This window comes from Dromaius novaehollandiae, chromosome 3 (assembly GCF_036370855.1).
Source record: "Dromaius novaehollandiae isolate bDroNov1 chromosome 3, bDroNov1.hap1, whole genome shotgun sequence".
Taxonomy (NCBI): domain Eukaryota; kingdom Metazoa; phylum Chordata; class Aves; order Casuariiformes; family Dromaiidae; genus Dromaius; species Dromaius novaehollandiae.
The window spans coordinates 101966300-101980034 of NC_088100.1; the positions used below are offsets into that span (position 1 = coordinate 101966300).

The following is a 13735-nucleotide window of genomic DNA, read 5'->3' on the forward strand; positions in this document are numbered from 1 at the left end:
GTCCTGGTTACCTGCTTGGCTCCGTGATTACCCAATAAGCTGCTCATATCAGCTCACTTTGGAAAAAAACATTTCTAGATTTTAGGCTGTGGTTTATTTATCAAGTTTCCTTGAACTTTCATTTCTCCTCTCTCCTGTCAAGGCTTGGAGACTGTACAAACCCTGAAAGTAAATAGAAAATAGCAAGCTTAGTTTTTTTAGGTCACTGTAAACTACATGCTTATCTGCTTCCAGAACACATAAGCCACAGGATGTCATCTAGGGTAAACAGAGAAGGATAATGACTGGAACGGTGTTCCTGGCTGTAGATATGAATAAACCAGGATCACGTAGAGGAAGTGTTTCTGTGTTCAAGCAGTCTTTTTTTTTTTTTTTTAATCTAGGAGCCTTCTTCCTTCTTCACCAAAGAATCCATATTCTTCTGGTAACAAAGTTCTTTTTATACCTGTGAGTTTTCACATTCTACCAAGTAGCCTATCATAAGAAAGAACAAATCTACTAAATAGTAAAATGAGGGATTATTTCCACTCATCTGTTGACAGACATTTCTCTAAATTGGATCAAATGATTAAAGGTATTAGAATGACGTCTTGCAGATCCAGATCAAATCATTTGAAACCTTGAGACTGTTTCTCCTTTGCTTGGAAGGAACCACCAGAAATAGTTGTAGGTCCTAATTGCCAATTATTCTTACTAATGTGAAATTGTTAATTTGGATCATTGAATATTTACTAGCTTGAAACCTAACTTGGGGAGCTCAAGATGGAAGGACCAAGCAGTGGCTCACTTCATACTATGCCATTCAGAGTTTCTTTAAACGCCTGAATGGTTCTTTCTAGAATTGCTTGCACTGAAAAGGATTCAGACTGTGAAAACTTTCAGCAACTCACATTACGAAGATGGCACTGTTGAAAGTCAAATTCAACCAGAAGAAACGGGTAAAACTAGCTCAGGGACTATGGCTCATGAACTGGTTTTCAGTGTTTGCCGGAATCACTGTTTTTAGCATGGGACTGTTCCTCAAAATCGAACTCCGCAAGCGAAGCGAAGTGATGGACAATGCTGAAAGCCATTTTGTGCCCAATTCTTTGATATTGATGGGTGTATTATCCTGCGCCTTCAATGGTTTTGCTGGCAAAATTTGTTATGATTCTCTGGATCCCACTAAATTTGCCAAGTGGAAGCCTTTGCTGAAACCTTACTTGGCGTTGTGTTTCCTTTTTAACATCCTCATTTTCTTTGTGGCTCTGATTTGCTTTCTCATGCGAGGCTCTCTGGAGAGCACCCTGGCTCACGGGCTCAAGAACAGCATGAAGTTCTACAGGGACACGGACACCCCTGGAAGGTGCTTCATGAAGAAGACAATTGACATGCTCCAGATTGAGTTCAAATGCTGTGGAAACAATGGCTTCAGAGATTGGTTTGAAATTCAGTGGATCAGCAACAGATACCTGGACTTCAGCTCCAAAGAAGTGAAAGAGTAAGTGATTTAATGGAGTTTGTATTGCATAGGATCGTTATTTTATCAGTGTTACGCTAAAGAAACATATGTTACAACATACACTGGCTGGAGGGGATTTTGTGTAAAATGTTTTTTTTTTCTTTTTGCTCTTGGTTTAAGAAGGATTCCAAGCATTCAGATAGATTACTTTCTCTTCTGACAAATTCCTCTAACATTATCCAGAACATCATAAAATATAAAGCACCAAAGTATGATTCCCACTCGTATGTAAAGTAAGGTGAGCAGGCTTAAAAAATGTCTTTTCTATCTTTTACCTCTTTACAAACTCATTACTTTGAGCCACACATACTTACTCCCAAAATCAAGTGTCTGGCTAACAGCAAAGTATCAAAACTTCACTATTCCTAAAGCAGATTTCAGCTGGACTTATTGAGTTAGCAAAACGGGTCATCTGGATATACACTGTTGATACCACATTTAAAGCTCCACTTCAGGTACTGGCAATTAATCAGTCTCATAGAGATGAACAGAAACAGTAACATTTTACCAATAACCCATGCATTTTAAATTCTTAAGATTTAGAATTTTATTTTTAAATTCACTTAATGGATTGCTTCAGCATTATGACAATATTGGGTGCCAACATAGGCAGATGTGTTTTACATCCTCCTACATGTTGAAAATGTATCCTTGTGCTTATTTTTTTTTAAACTTCATGTGAAAACGTCACTTTTTTCTATATAAACTATAACAGATTGTTCACCAGAAACACCTTAATGGTTCTGATGTCAGTACTTGAAAGGGTATTAATCTCAAAATGAGGTCAGGCGCAGCAAGCACAAGTAAAAACATGTACATGAGAATAAATGAACTTTTGAAAAGAAAAAGTGAGCATTGAGCATAAATACCTGCAAGTTTTTAATAAACTAACATTTGAGGAAGAGATGGCTACTGAGAGTGCTTTGAGAACATCATTCTTTAGGTTTGTGCTCTATGGCTGCACAATGAATATTGTAAACTAGAAGCAGTCTAGTTTTAAAATATACTGCATACATTAAAAATGTCTGAAGTGATTTTGAAAAAAAGCTTTGTGTATTTCATGGGATCCCTGCCTGAATGTGTAAATGGTATTTCATTTATGTCTTTGTGCATACTGTTTTGGCTAGTTGGGTGATCTGGTTATTTTTATAATTCTGAACTAGGCCACTACCGTGAAGCTATTACAGGGTTAGCCTATTGCACTGCAATGTTATAACAAATACACTCAATGACTATTTAATAAGGGAGTATTTGCACTGTGAAGGTATGCCCGTGGGTATAAATAGCTACTTGAAAACACAATAAGAAGTTCACCTTGCCAGCATTATATGAAGATTTGAAAGCAGTAACTTAATCCAGCAGCAGTAGAGAGGCAAAGCACAGAGAGAAAACAAGGTTATATTATCTTTAGCAAATGATGTCGTGCTGAGGATTGTGAGACTTCTGGTGATTTCTTTGTACTATTGTGACAGTAAATAGGGCATCAGAAATGGGCATTAATCAGTAAATTGAAGGTTTGAACTACACAGTATTGTACAGTCTCTGCTCACACAAATGGTGGGATAATCTGGCCTCTTTGAACTCAATAGCAAAGGTGTCCTTAATTCTAGGGAGGGTGAGAGTCCATCCTCTATGCTGTGATTTTTATATTATTCATAAAATCAAGGCCTGATCCAATCTCTCTAAAATGTATAGAGCACTTATTATACACATCAATGGGAATTAGACCCAGCTCAGGGCACATTGTACATCTAGAGAGAAATCCTGGACTGCATTTGGCATTTAGATAGGTCAGATGGCTGCCAGCAGTCCCTTCAACCTTAATTATTCTATGCTCACTCTTTTCTGATTGCTGTTCATGAAATTTCTCTCTTCCATTTACTTTTCTTAAAAATTAATTTTATTGAAGAAGTGACTAGAGAGGGTGCATTTCCAATAACGCAGAGTTAATTACAGATTTTATTTAGCCTTGACGTAGAAAAGGATTTCAGAAAGGGAAAACATCTGGGAAGAATGCCACTATATAAATAGGGGATGCAGGGAAATCGCATGGCCAGGAAGCACTGTGGAAAATCTACATTGCCTTTGCTTTCCTTTCGCATTTGCGTTTTCTCCAGTGTATCTATGTGTGTGCGCATGAGTGTATTCACACTTTCTTCTGCCTTTACCTGCATACAGTCGCATCAAAAGCAATGTGGATGGGAGGTACCTGGTTGATGGCGTCCCCTTCAGCTGCTGCAACCCCAGCTCCCCGAGACCCTGCATCCAGTACCAGATCACCAACAACTCGGCTCACTACAGCTATGACTACCAAACGGAGGAACTCAACCTCTGGGGCCGCGGCTGCAGGGAAGCTCTCCTGCACTACTACACCAGCATGATGAGCTCCATGGGCGCTGTCATCCTCCTCGTCTGGCTTTTCGAGGTAACCTGTCGGCACGGCAATTCCTCGACTTCCTCTGCTTTGCTAACACTCCAGTTCCAGGAGGACAGAGAATTTTCCAACGCGTGCTTCTGAGTTAAAAATCTATTTAAATTAAATTACCCAAACCCCACGTAATAATGAATGTCTGGGTAAGGCTGGAAAGGTCCCAGGCTGGAGACAGAGCTGGGAAACAGAGGTGGGGGTGTTTAGCTTACAGAGTCCCCCTTCAGAGCAATCCTGACAGAGCCTACAATATCCCAACAGCAACAGAAGAAAAGGACCAATGTTAATACCAGATTTTGTGCAAAAGGCAGAGTGCTGAGTAGGAAAGAGAGGGTGAGAGAGTTCAGCTACCTAGCTGCATCGCTTTTACATGCATCACCATTAGTGAGAAACAAAAACTACTCAGAGCTGTCCATCAGAAAGAGATGGCTGTATATTACGGCCCAGAAAATGGAATGAGAGTTTTATGTGCTGATAAACCTGAGACCTAGAGCCATGTGCAATGTCCAGTTTCAGATCAGCATTTGTTTTAAGGTTGTTGTTCAGGCTCATCAACATTTTTGGTCACAAAAAGTAGCCTAGGTGAAGCATCTGGATCAGTTTTATTTTATGCTTCTTCCAGAAACCCCAGTATGTATTCCTGAAAGGTGTCAATACTGCACAGTGCAGGTATTTGTGCGGCCCATAACCTGAAACGCAGCTTTGCTGCTAAAATATCGTTTATTCAGTGTGAGAAAAACGTGTCCTTCGGCCTTTGGGTCTCTGCCAGTTTGCTAGCTGTGGTGTTTAGTAAGTGGGGAATAAGAAGGGAGTGTGGGCTGGAAGTGTCACGAGGACTGGAGCGTGAGGCACTGGCTGCAGAGGTAGGGCAGGCCTGCATGGTGGCAGGGAGGGCTGTACCTCACTGCAGGATACAGCGGGAAGCAGGCTATTTATAACACCAGAAATGGCTGCTGCCAAATGGCATTGACGATTTTAAATAATTCAGCCTGCTTTTTTAAAATTTAGATAAATGCAAGTTTAAAAAATGGATTACATTTTGATACAAGCCCTGGTCTACATCCTTCCTGGAATGAGCATGCTTTTTAAAAAATAAACACCCATCCAAATAATTTGTAAACCAAGAGGGAAAACAAACAATCACAAAGTTACTCCATGCTGCATTATTTAAAAAATAACCACTATGTCAGGCTGAGAAATATTACTTGGTAAGAAAACAAAGAGAAGTCTGTAGCAGGTATCTCAACACAAATTTTAATGAAGAGATCTTGAAGAGAAAGGTATTTCAGCTGTATAAAATTGGAAAGATATTCAAAAACTTAGGTGAAAATTACTCAGAAATACTAATGCCAGCTGCAAAAAACTCATGACTCAGGACCTACTTCTGGAAGATTGATAACAATGATATAGTAACATGAATATTGGTAGAAGTACTGTATTTTATTTTCAACTCCTCAAAGTATGCCTTTCAAGTTTTTCAAGCTGTGAAGTAATATGAAATATCATGTTCTTTTTTTTTTAAATAAATGCTGAGATTTTTTTCAGGTAATCAGAGGACTCTCAGGGTAGACCTTTAAAGATATATTACAAGCATTTGCAGTCCTGAGCTATATTAATTGGATCCCCTGAATATTTAAAACTGGCCTGATATTCTGCAATAAAGGGTCCAGATTGGATCTCAAATTCCCTCTGCTTTTAAGGGAAACAGGGTGACTTTGAAGAGAGAAAGCAAAGCAGGAAACAGACATTAATTTAGTCTCCCTTGGAATATCACCACTTACTTTAAATTCCAGTCAGAATAGGGAAAAAAAAAAAATCCTGAGTAGCAGTGTAACAGAGGTCCAGACCCCTGGCTAAGGTAAGATTTCACTCTAGACAGCATGTGATACGGTGGGGAGGTAGCATACTGGCTTTGCACTTCTTGTTTTATTTTCTCTTTGACTGGCTTGCTGAGAAGGGAAAGAAAAATGCTAGCAAAGTAGCTTCCCTGTTTCACTTTGTATCTGGAACCAATGTGAACTCCAGGCAGCTGCACAACTGCAGCACCACCTTGGTAAAAGCACTTGCGGGGCTCGCAGAGGACTCTTCCAGTTGGGTTAGTGATACTGATATCTGGGAAGTGGTACAAAGCACAGAGAAAAATGCTAATCATAGCTGTGCTTTGAACCACAGAAAAATGCAACATGCCAAATGAGCATAGGGATCTCGGGGAAGGCCATTTGGATTTAAAGCATCTACATTAGATGCACAGTAGAATGAATATATTTTGAAGCATTAAAACGTCTGTTTGAAAACATGCAGAATGCCACATTTCCTGGGAACACGTTATTATCTACCTGCTGCTTTTACTAACAAAACCGGTAGGCTTCCCAGAAGGACTGACAACCAGTCATCAGGGTGACAAAAAAAGATAACACCATGCTCTAGCTAAGCCGCCTCAGGCTAAACCCTGGTAAACAGATGGGCTTTGCTTTTGAAGGTTAAGCAGAGTGAGGTTGACTGCCTCTTTAACCTGCTCCAGGCAGTGAAAAGAGGAAATTTGAGGATTCAAGGCTGCCCTGAGCAGAGCATTTTAAAAGTAAGGACCGCCAGGATGGAGGGCAACAGCTGATTTCTAGGATACTCTAAATTCTTAGCATAGTATAATATTGCAGAGCTCGATAGATCACAGCCACTGCAATGGCTGAGACCATGAGATTCATCCCATGCTCACCATAGCAGAGTGAGCCCCAAACTGAACTCTGGAAGTCGGGAAGCCAACAAAGCAAGTAAGTGCCAGTACGACATGCTATGTTGTGCACTGGAAAGCAAACTGTCTGCTGCAATCAACACTATAGATGTGGGCTCCCGATGATAACCATCAAAACCAGTCCTTGAGCAGCATATTGCAGAAGTCTAGCAGAGAGGGCATAAAAGCATGGCTCACTGCAGCAAAGGAGAATTTCAGAGAGGCTCAATCTGTTAAGCAGTTAGTCAACACTGAGTTAAAAAAGGGGACCACAAAAGTACAGAATGAAAAAAACCTTTATCATTGAGTAACATCACAAGCCAAGGTAGCTGGCCTGTCCTGTGTTCTCCCACGAAGTCACACACATGCAGCAGAGGAGCAGGGACTGTCCAGGAGGACAGAAATTTCATTCTGGCACAGGTGAATAAGAGGCAGAGCATGCCATGGTGGGGATGCACCAGCTCAGCCTGGCCCTGTCCAGCCCATCCGGCTGCAGTGAAGCACTGCAGACTTGTTCTTCCTGCAACTTTAAAGCTGCTGTTAAAATGATGAGAATTTTTTATGACAGTTTGTCCATTGTCCAGAGGAAATCAATGAAACTTCCCTGGCTTTCTGACAACCGGTGCTTCTCTACTGGATTGTTATTAAGCAAGGGTCTGCAGCGCCCGGTATCTTTGCAAAGCCAAAGCATGCTGAGGCATTAGCAGCGCCCGGTATCTTTGCAAAGCCAAAGCATGCTGAGGCATTAACAGACGCTTCTGAAGTAACAGACAATGCCAGCTGCCTTTCATAATTTATTTGATAATGTGATCTATGCATAGCATGCAGTTCTTAAGTATCCTGGCCAAGACTTGCACACATTAATAACTGGGGGGCTGTTAAAAAGCTTCCTGCATTAGGGCTTCTGGATACATAATTTACCAAGTAATTTACTTTAGCAAAATTCATGGTCTAAGGCTCTATGCTATCATACAGGAGATGATAGATTCATTTACCAGATACTTGTCTCCAGCTTTCTGGATTCTCACCCATCAGAAAAGGCAGGCTCACTTACAAGACTATCCACTTTGCACTGCCTCAGTCCAGGGGCTCAAAGCCTTTCTGAGCAGAACTTTAAGAAAAGGAAGTCTAACTGAGAGAAAATGTCACAGACTCCCATCTGAGGGTTGGTCAGCTGCACCTTTCCACGCGAGCACCTTCCATATTAAAAGTAGGACCATATTTAGCAACTTAGAGCAGTTTAAGAAACTTGCGAGGACAACTAATTCTGCACAGCTGAGTTAAAACAAAGCTAAAGAGTGGGACTTTGCAAGTCAGTCACAAAAAGCCCCTGCTGACGTACAATAAGGTAGCACAGGTAGATAGTGATCTTTTGGATCCAATCTTATTTGATCCTATCCTATCCAATCGTTTACCTGCAACAACCATTAATATGAATGAGGCTGGTCCTATGACTGACAGCACCAAAACCAGGGCTCATATTGAAAGGAGGCTGTCAAACACTTTAAATCTTAAGACTACTATTATGTGATTTATGACTTCTTATGACCATTATAGAATGGTGTGTCAGTTGATTTAAATCTTCCTAGAACATGGTAAAGTCGCAAAAACATAAGATTATGTCCAGATTCAGGGCCATTAGGAGCCTTTTAAAAGACCAAGGAGCGAAAGGTCACATATGCCTATGTTAAACAAGACACCAAAGCTACCTTTGGATAGAAAGGTATTTGATGAAGTTTGTTTCTTTGACCAATATTTCTCCCTTTCTGATCTCGAGTGAAAGGAGAAAAGCTGAAAATTTGAAGGGTAACCAGATGTAGCTTTAGTCTTCCAAGAGTTTGGAGACATTGATGATACATGAGCAGGATGACAGGGCAGATGATAGACTAATGAATGGTCCAAAGCAGCACATACTTGAGGAAGTCCCATCTTTTAAAGGAGTCCAAAAGCCAAGTATGAATCTTGCAATTGGCCATGCTAAGTGGCTGAATCCCAACTTCAGATGTGCCCGGCTGCCCAATGCTGTAGTCGCAAACTTTGCAAGTTTCCTCCCTGTCCAATTCCAAAGTGTCAAAACAGAGCAGCACCTTGCAGGCCCCGGGCAGCTCTCCAAGGGCCTCACTGGGCCAGGTAAGTAACACACAGGGATGGCAACCCCTCTAGCTGTTAGAGTTTAGGAAGACTGGAAGTAGTCACTTCCTTGAGAATTTGGCTAGGATAACAGTGTTATCACTTACAGAACAAATCCTGTGAAGCTGTTAATGAGAATAAGTGGTCTAGATCTCAGCTCTACCAAACACACGAAAGACTGAACTAATCCTGTTGCTGCCCCATCATGGTTGTAGACCACCTGCTCTATCACTTCACTGAGCTGGCTCTTCTGGCGGCTGTTTTGTCTGTCTTTCTCTAGTTCTCAGAGTATCCACTCTTGTTCTTAAGAGCCACTTAGATGGGAGTCAGATTGTCCTGAACAACGTTAGAAGACAGAAGAATGGTTAAAAACATTCCCTCTCCGGAGGCAGGCTTGGGGGTGCTGCTGGTGTCCAGGATATTACGTCCCACAGTACAGTAGAAAAAGCCTCAGTCAGGGCTGCTGAGATTGGTAAATATTTTATCACAAATAGAAATTTGTTTCAGATACAATTAGTAACAGATACAGATCACCTTCTGCCTTGATTTCATTATTTGCACAAATCTATATAAGAACAAAAACAGACTTTGAACTGGACAAGCCGATGGCCCAAATGCTAATGCTGCTCTGTCCTGAACAGATGCTGGTTCATGAATATCTCCTTGATCAGATTAATATACTTGCAAAACATATTAAGGTCAATATGAAATGAAAACACTTAGAGTTAAAATAAATGGATTTGGCAGAGGAAAATGTTATGCATGTAAACAGCTTTATGAGCATCTAGTGCACAGGAGCAGTGGTACCATGAAAACCTCTCTACCCTGTGAATCAGCAGTATGTGCAAAGCCCCCTTGTGCATAGGACTGCACAAAGCTGCTGCTTTGCAGCAGCCATGTACATGGTATTTCCTTCATAAGTTGGTACACGCACCATTTGCTAATCAGCTGTCACAGGACACAGGCACAGCATACTTCCCATAGCGCTCACCGCTTTCAGCTTCTGTCATTCTCCTTTCCCACCTTCTCCTTTCCTACTTGGAAGGGGATTTTTCTTCCTCCCATCTCTCTCTCTCACTCCTTCTGGCCATTCAGAGGGAAAGGTCGCTCCTCTCATTCGGAGGAGTCTCACAACCCCCCAGTGGAAGCTGTTTGGCACCTTTCGCACCAGTGGGGATGGTAGGTGTAGAGGAGCAGAGTTGCAGTGCGACTCACAAAGCTGAAACGGGGCTACAGGGCCAGAGGCACAGGGCGAGCACCACTTCACCTATAGCGGGGGCCACTGAAGGTGCCAAGGAGCATATAGAAACTTGCCTGAGTTGTCTCTCCCCTCATATCACACAGATGTCCGTGATGGTTGGCCTGCGGCTGCTGCACACCTCTCTAGAAAGCATCGCAAATCCCGAAGACCCCGAATGTGAAAGTGAGGGGTGGGTTCTAGAGAACAGCCTGAAAGACACTTTCAAGTCCACATTGGAGAGTTTGAAAAAGATTGGTAAGTTCAATCAGGTGGAAGCAGATGCCGAAGGGGCTCAAGGAGAGGAAGGTGGAAAGACTCCAGCCATCACAACGGTCAGTTGAGCTTCTAAATGATGTGGACTTTTATCAAAGAGGAATGAAAAAACTGAGAATTGTGAATATCTGCTTTTTTAAAGCTATATATCAACCATCAAAACATGCATTTCTACACATGCTTTTTTTTATATATGGGAGTATACAACATAGTGCACCTTGGGATGAAACATTGATCCACATTGTGAGTACACCATATTCATAACTTCTGGGGGAAATAACCCCACCAGGACTTGCAATACTAATATGTTGTACTAATATGTTGTTCCCTTATCAGGGAGAGTTAGTTAAAAAAAAAATGGCTGGCATCACTCTGTGATCCATCCCATCTTATCTTGAAATTAAAAGTGGAATTTGAAAAGTTAGTATGTTTTGCTCAAGTTGATTTATCAGCATACTTTATGTACTTTAACTTTTTAAGAGAAACAGGGTGTGAGTTTGTTTTTTTTTTTTGGGGGGGGGGGGGGAAGTGTTAAAATCTTAGAAGTCCAAAGAAGAAGGATTTCCAGAATTGTATAGAACTTAGTATAATGGTATTTTGACAAAATTCTCATAAAATGTGATTTTTTGTTAATGTGCTAAAAGATGGTATTTCTGCTGTGTTCTTAAGATGTACATAATGGAACAAAAGGCAAACTTATATTGAGAATTTATGTACTAAGCAAAAATTGTAATTTAATGAAACAGCACAAGTATCATGGAAATGACATTAAGGTAAGATTTATGGTTTTTGTTTCTCAGGGTTATATTCAGCCAGTATATACTGAATGAGGGTATGGTAGGCTTATACTTCACCTTGTATCTAAACTAGCAGAAGCTTCGATGATTCTTCTTTCGGTAGGTGGAATCAATGCTATGAGCATGTGCCAGTTACCGTTATTCTGGACATAAATATGTAATCTGAGCTTCTCCAGAGTATTCAAGCCCAACTACTTCTAAAACAAGAAAAAAAAAATGGCTGTTTAGAACTAACGTGTTAAATGTTTTCCAGGATCCTAGCAAATGGATACCATTCATCCACAAGTACGTCAAGCCTCAAACTTTGAGGCAGCAACAAGTAAGTTGTGATCAGTTCCTGAAAGGCCCAGTTTGCAAACTTGCAACTTTTATTTTTGATATGGTACCCTTTGTTATATCTCTTAAGTCAAAGAGAAGGTACAATTAGCATATGGCTATATCCCTCTAACCACTGCCACTGTTTTTATATATAAAGTTGGACTAAAACATGGAAAGAGTTTGCTGTAGTGTGTGGCCTCTAGTAAAGGAACATCATCTTGAATTATTCTGCAGCTGCCAGGTAAATTCAGCTAAATGAGAAAGAAGCCAGAGAGAGCAAACCCATACCTGTTCCCCTAATGACAACTCCAAACCTTGCAGCCCCTCAGCTAGGAATCAGGCCCCAGGCTTCATTTTAACTCAGCTGTGCAAAACCTCGACTTTGCTGTGGCTTAAGTGGGAGAGTTTTCTCTGAACATCCTTTCCACCTGGCTGGTCTTCAAATGAAGTGATGCTTTCAGCTGCCTGATCATTGTACAGCTCAGGGGTTTTAATTCTTAATCACCTGTGCCCTTGTCCCAGCAAGGGACTCCAGCATTTGTTCAAACTTTTAAGTAACTCCTTCTAGGAGGGATAAACCAGTTATCAGTGGGACAGGTAGGAACGTCTGCAGTTCAAGCCAAAGTCTCCTTTCAGTGGCCAGGCTGTTTCAGGCCATCTGTACGCAAAGCTTTATTATGGCAGGTATTTGTGGCACTCTTCCAGTTTTTCAAAGCTAAGCTGAAATGCTTTTTCCTTTACTTATAATAATGAAGAAAAAAGAAAAGCAAAATCAACGCTGTCTTTTATATGCAAGAATGACTAGAATGAGGGCACTAATGTAAAAGCCAACTTGCTATTCACCACAGCCTATCTTTTATTGCTTCGCTGAGGACAACTCTGCTTAGCAGAACTGTGTAAAACAAACCAACTGCTTTCTTCTCAGTAACTAACCTGTATGACCTGCTGCTCGTCTCAGCTGGTCCATCATAGAAAAACAGGATTTTGAATAGTGTACGATGTGTCCGCATTTATCAGAGAAGAGCTTTTCAGAGGAAACGTATGAATAGGAGTTGCATTACAAGGATTACAGTTTTTCTTTGTGAGGCTTCACTGTGCTGTGATCTATGCAAGTTACTCAACTAGTCATCTGATTTTTCAAAGAGATCTAGATTTACTGCTGTCCTAGAAGTTTGGCTTAGACCATTACTACAGACAGGACTCTCCAGTTACTTGTGGTCTCTACTTTTTTGTTTGTTACTACAGAGACATAACAAATTGTCACATTATTCTTTCAAGATCATTTTGGAGAAGCTAGTTCCAAGAGCAATGGTCTCATTGTATTAGGAGGGTAGAGAAACCACCCAAGACAGGTTTAAGTAAGAATATTACTGGAATTGGTGTTTCATACAAATAAGAACAAATAGTATATATGCTAATGCTGTCTAAAATAAAGTCTCCTGGTTAACTAAGATCTTTGTAACATCTTATGATTATTACAAGATTGTAATATGACTGCTTTGTATTATACTACATGTAATATATCATTCGTCCAATCTTAAATATATTTTCTTGTGACATTGCAAATGCTGTTCTAGATAAACATATCTATGCTGCCTGCAAATGTAAATTTAGGTGTTAAAATTATATTGCAAGTAAAGACCAGTTAAAAGAAAATGTTTAAATATATACAATTTAATACAGATTTTCTTTAATTTGCTGACTTTTTGGTTCTGAATTCACTTTTTGACCCATTTTATGCATTCCTACAAGCGGGAAGCTTTTTTCCTCTATACGATTCTCAGAGAAAGCAAAGCCTCTCAGGTAACAGCAGACAGCCTCCAAAATCACTTTCCTCTTACTAAGAACAGAATTTGCCAGACCATTTTAGTATTATCCTCTTGTAATATGCAAGAATTGCACCATCTTCACAGGGCTTCACTTCTAGAATTGCTGAACAACTGAAATCATTGGCATCTTCAGGATCTTTTGAAATTGGTAGAACTGGGTTTATTACCTCTTTTTTCCCCTTTAAATCTAACTTGCAACAGACGTACAAAAGAAAACATCGTTATTATTTTAAATTTCCATCTCAAGCTCAAGTAGGCAAACCTGCCTGCCTGGAGCAATTTAAGAACTTCCAGAGCCATGCCCTGATTTTCAAACTAATAAACTTCAGCTCACATCAACTTCAGAAGGATGTGAGCTTAACTCATACAAACCAGGCCATTTCTTTTTAGGTACCTCCATATGGATTAGCAGCTTAAATCCAAGTATCCAGATCTGAAAGGCAACCTGAGGCCTTGAAGAGCGACTTTTAAGAAATATCACTTCCTTTCAA

The 13735-nt window shown here is 40.5% G+C and overlaps 1 protein-coding gene across 1 annotated transcript; it reads left to right on the plus strand.

Annotated features, from left to right (window-relative positions):
* The first annotated feature begins 819 nt into the window (after window positions 1-819).
* PRPH2 (peripherin 2) lies at window positions 820-10388 on the plus strand. The gene is made up of 3 exons (XM_026123305.2): window positions 820-1480; window positions 3680-3926; window positions 10132-10388. Exons 1-3 carry the CDS (start codon window positions 900-902, stop codon window positions 10366-10368), a joined length of 1065 nt encoding a protein of 354 aa, XP_025979090.1. The 5' UTR covers window positions 820-899; the 3' UTR covers window positions 10369-10388.
* The last annotated feature ends 3347 nt before the right edge of the window (window positions 10389-13735 follow it).

Bases quoted from the DNA above. Each gene is read 5' to 3' on its own strand.
- PRPH2 (XM_026123305.2), top strand. From the start codon at position 900: ATGGCACTGTTGAAAGTCAAATTCAACCAGAAGAAACGGGTAAAACTA. The intron at 1,481-3,679 runs GTAAGTGATTTA...ACCTGCATACAG, and splicing joins AGCTCCAAAGAAGTGAAAGA to TCGCATCAAAAGCAATGTGG. The intron at 3,927-10,131 runs GTAACCTGTCGG...CATATCACACAG, and splicing joins TCCTCGTCTGGCTTTTCGAG to ATGTCCGTGATGGTTGGCCT.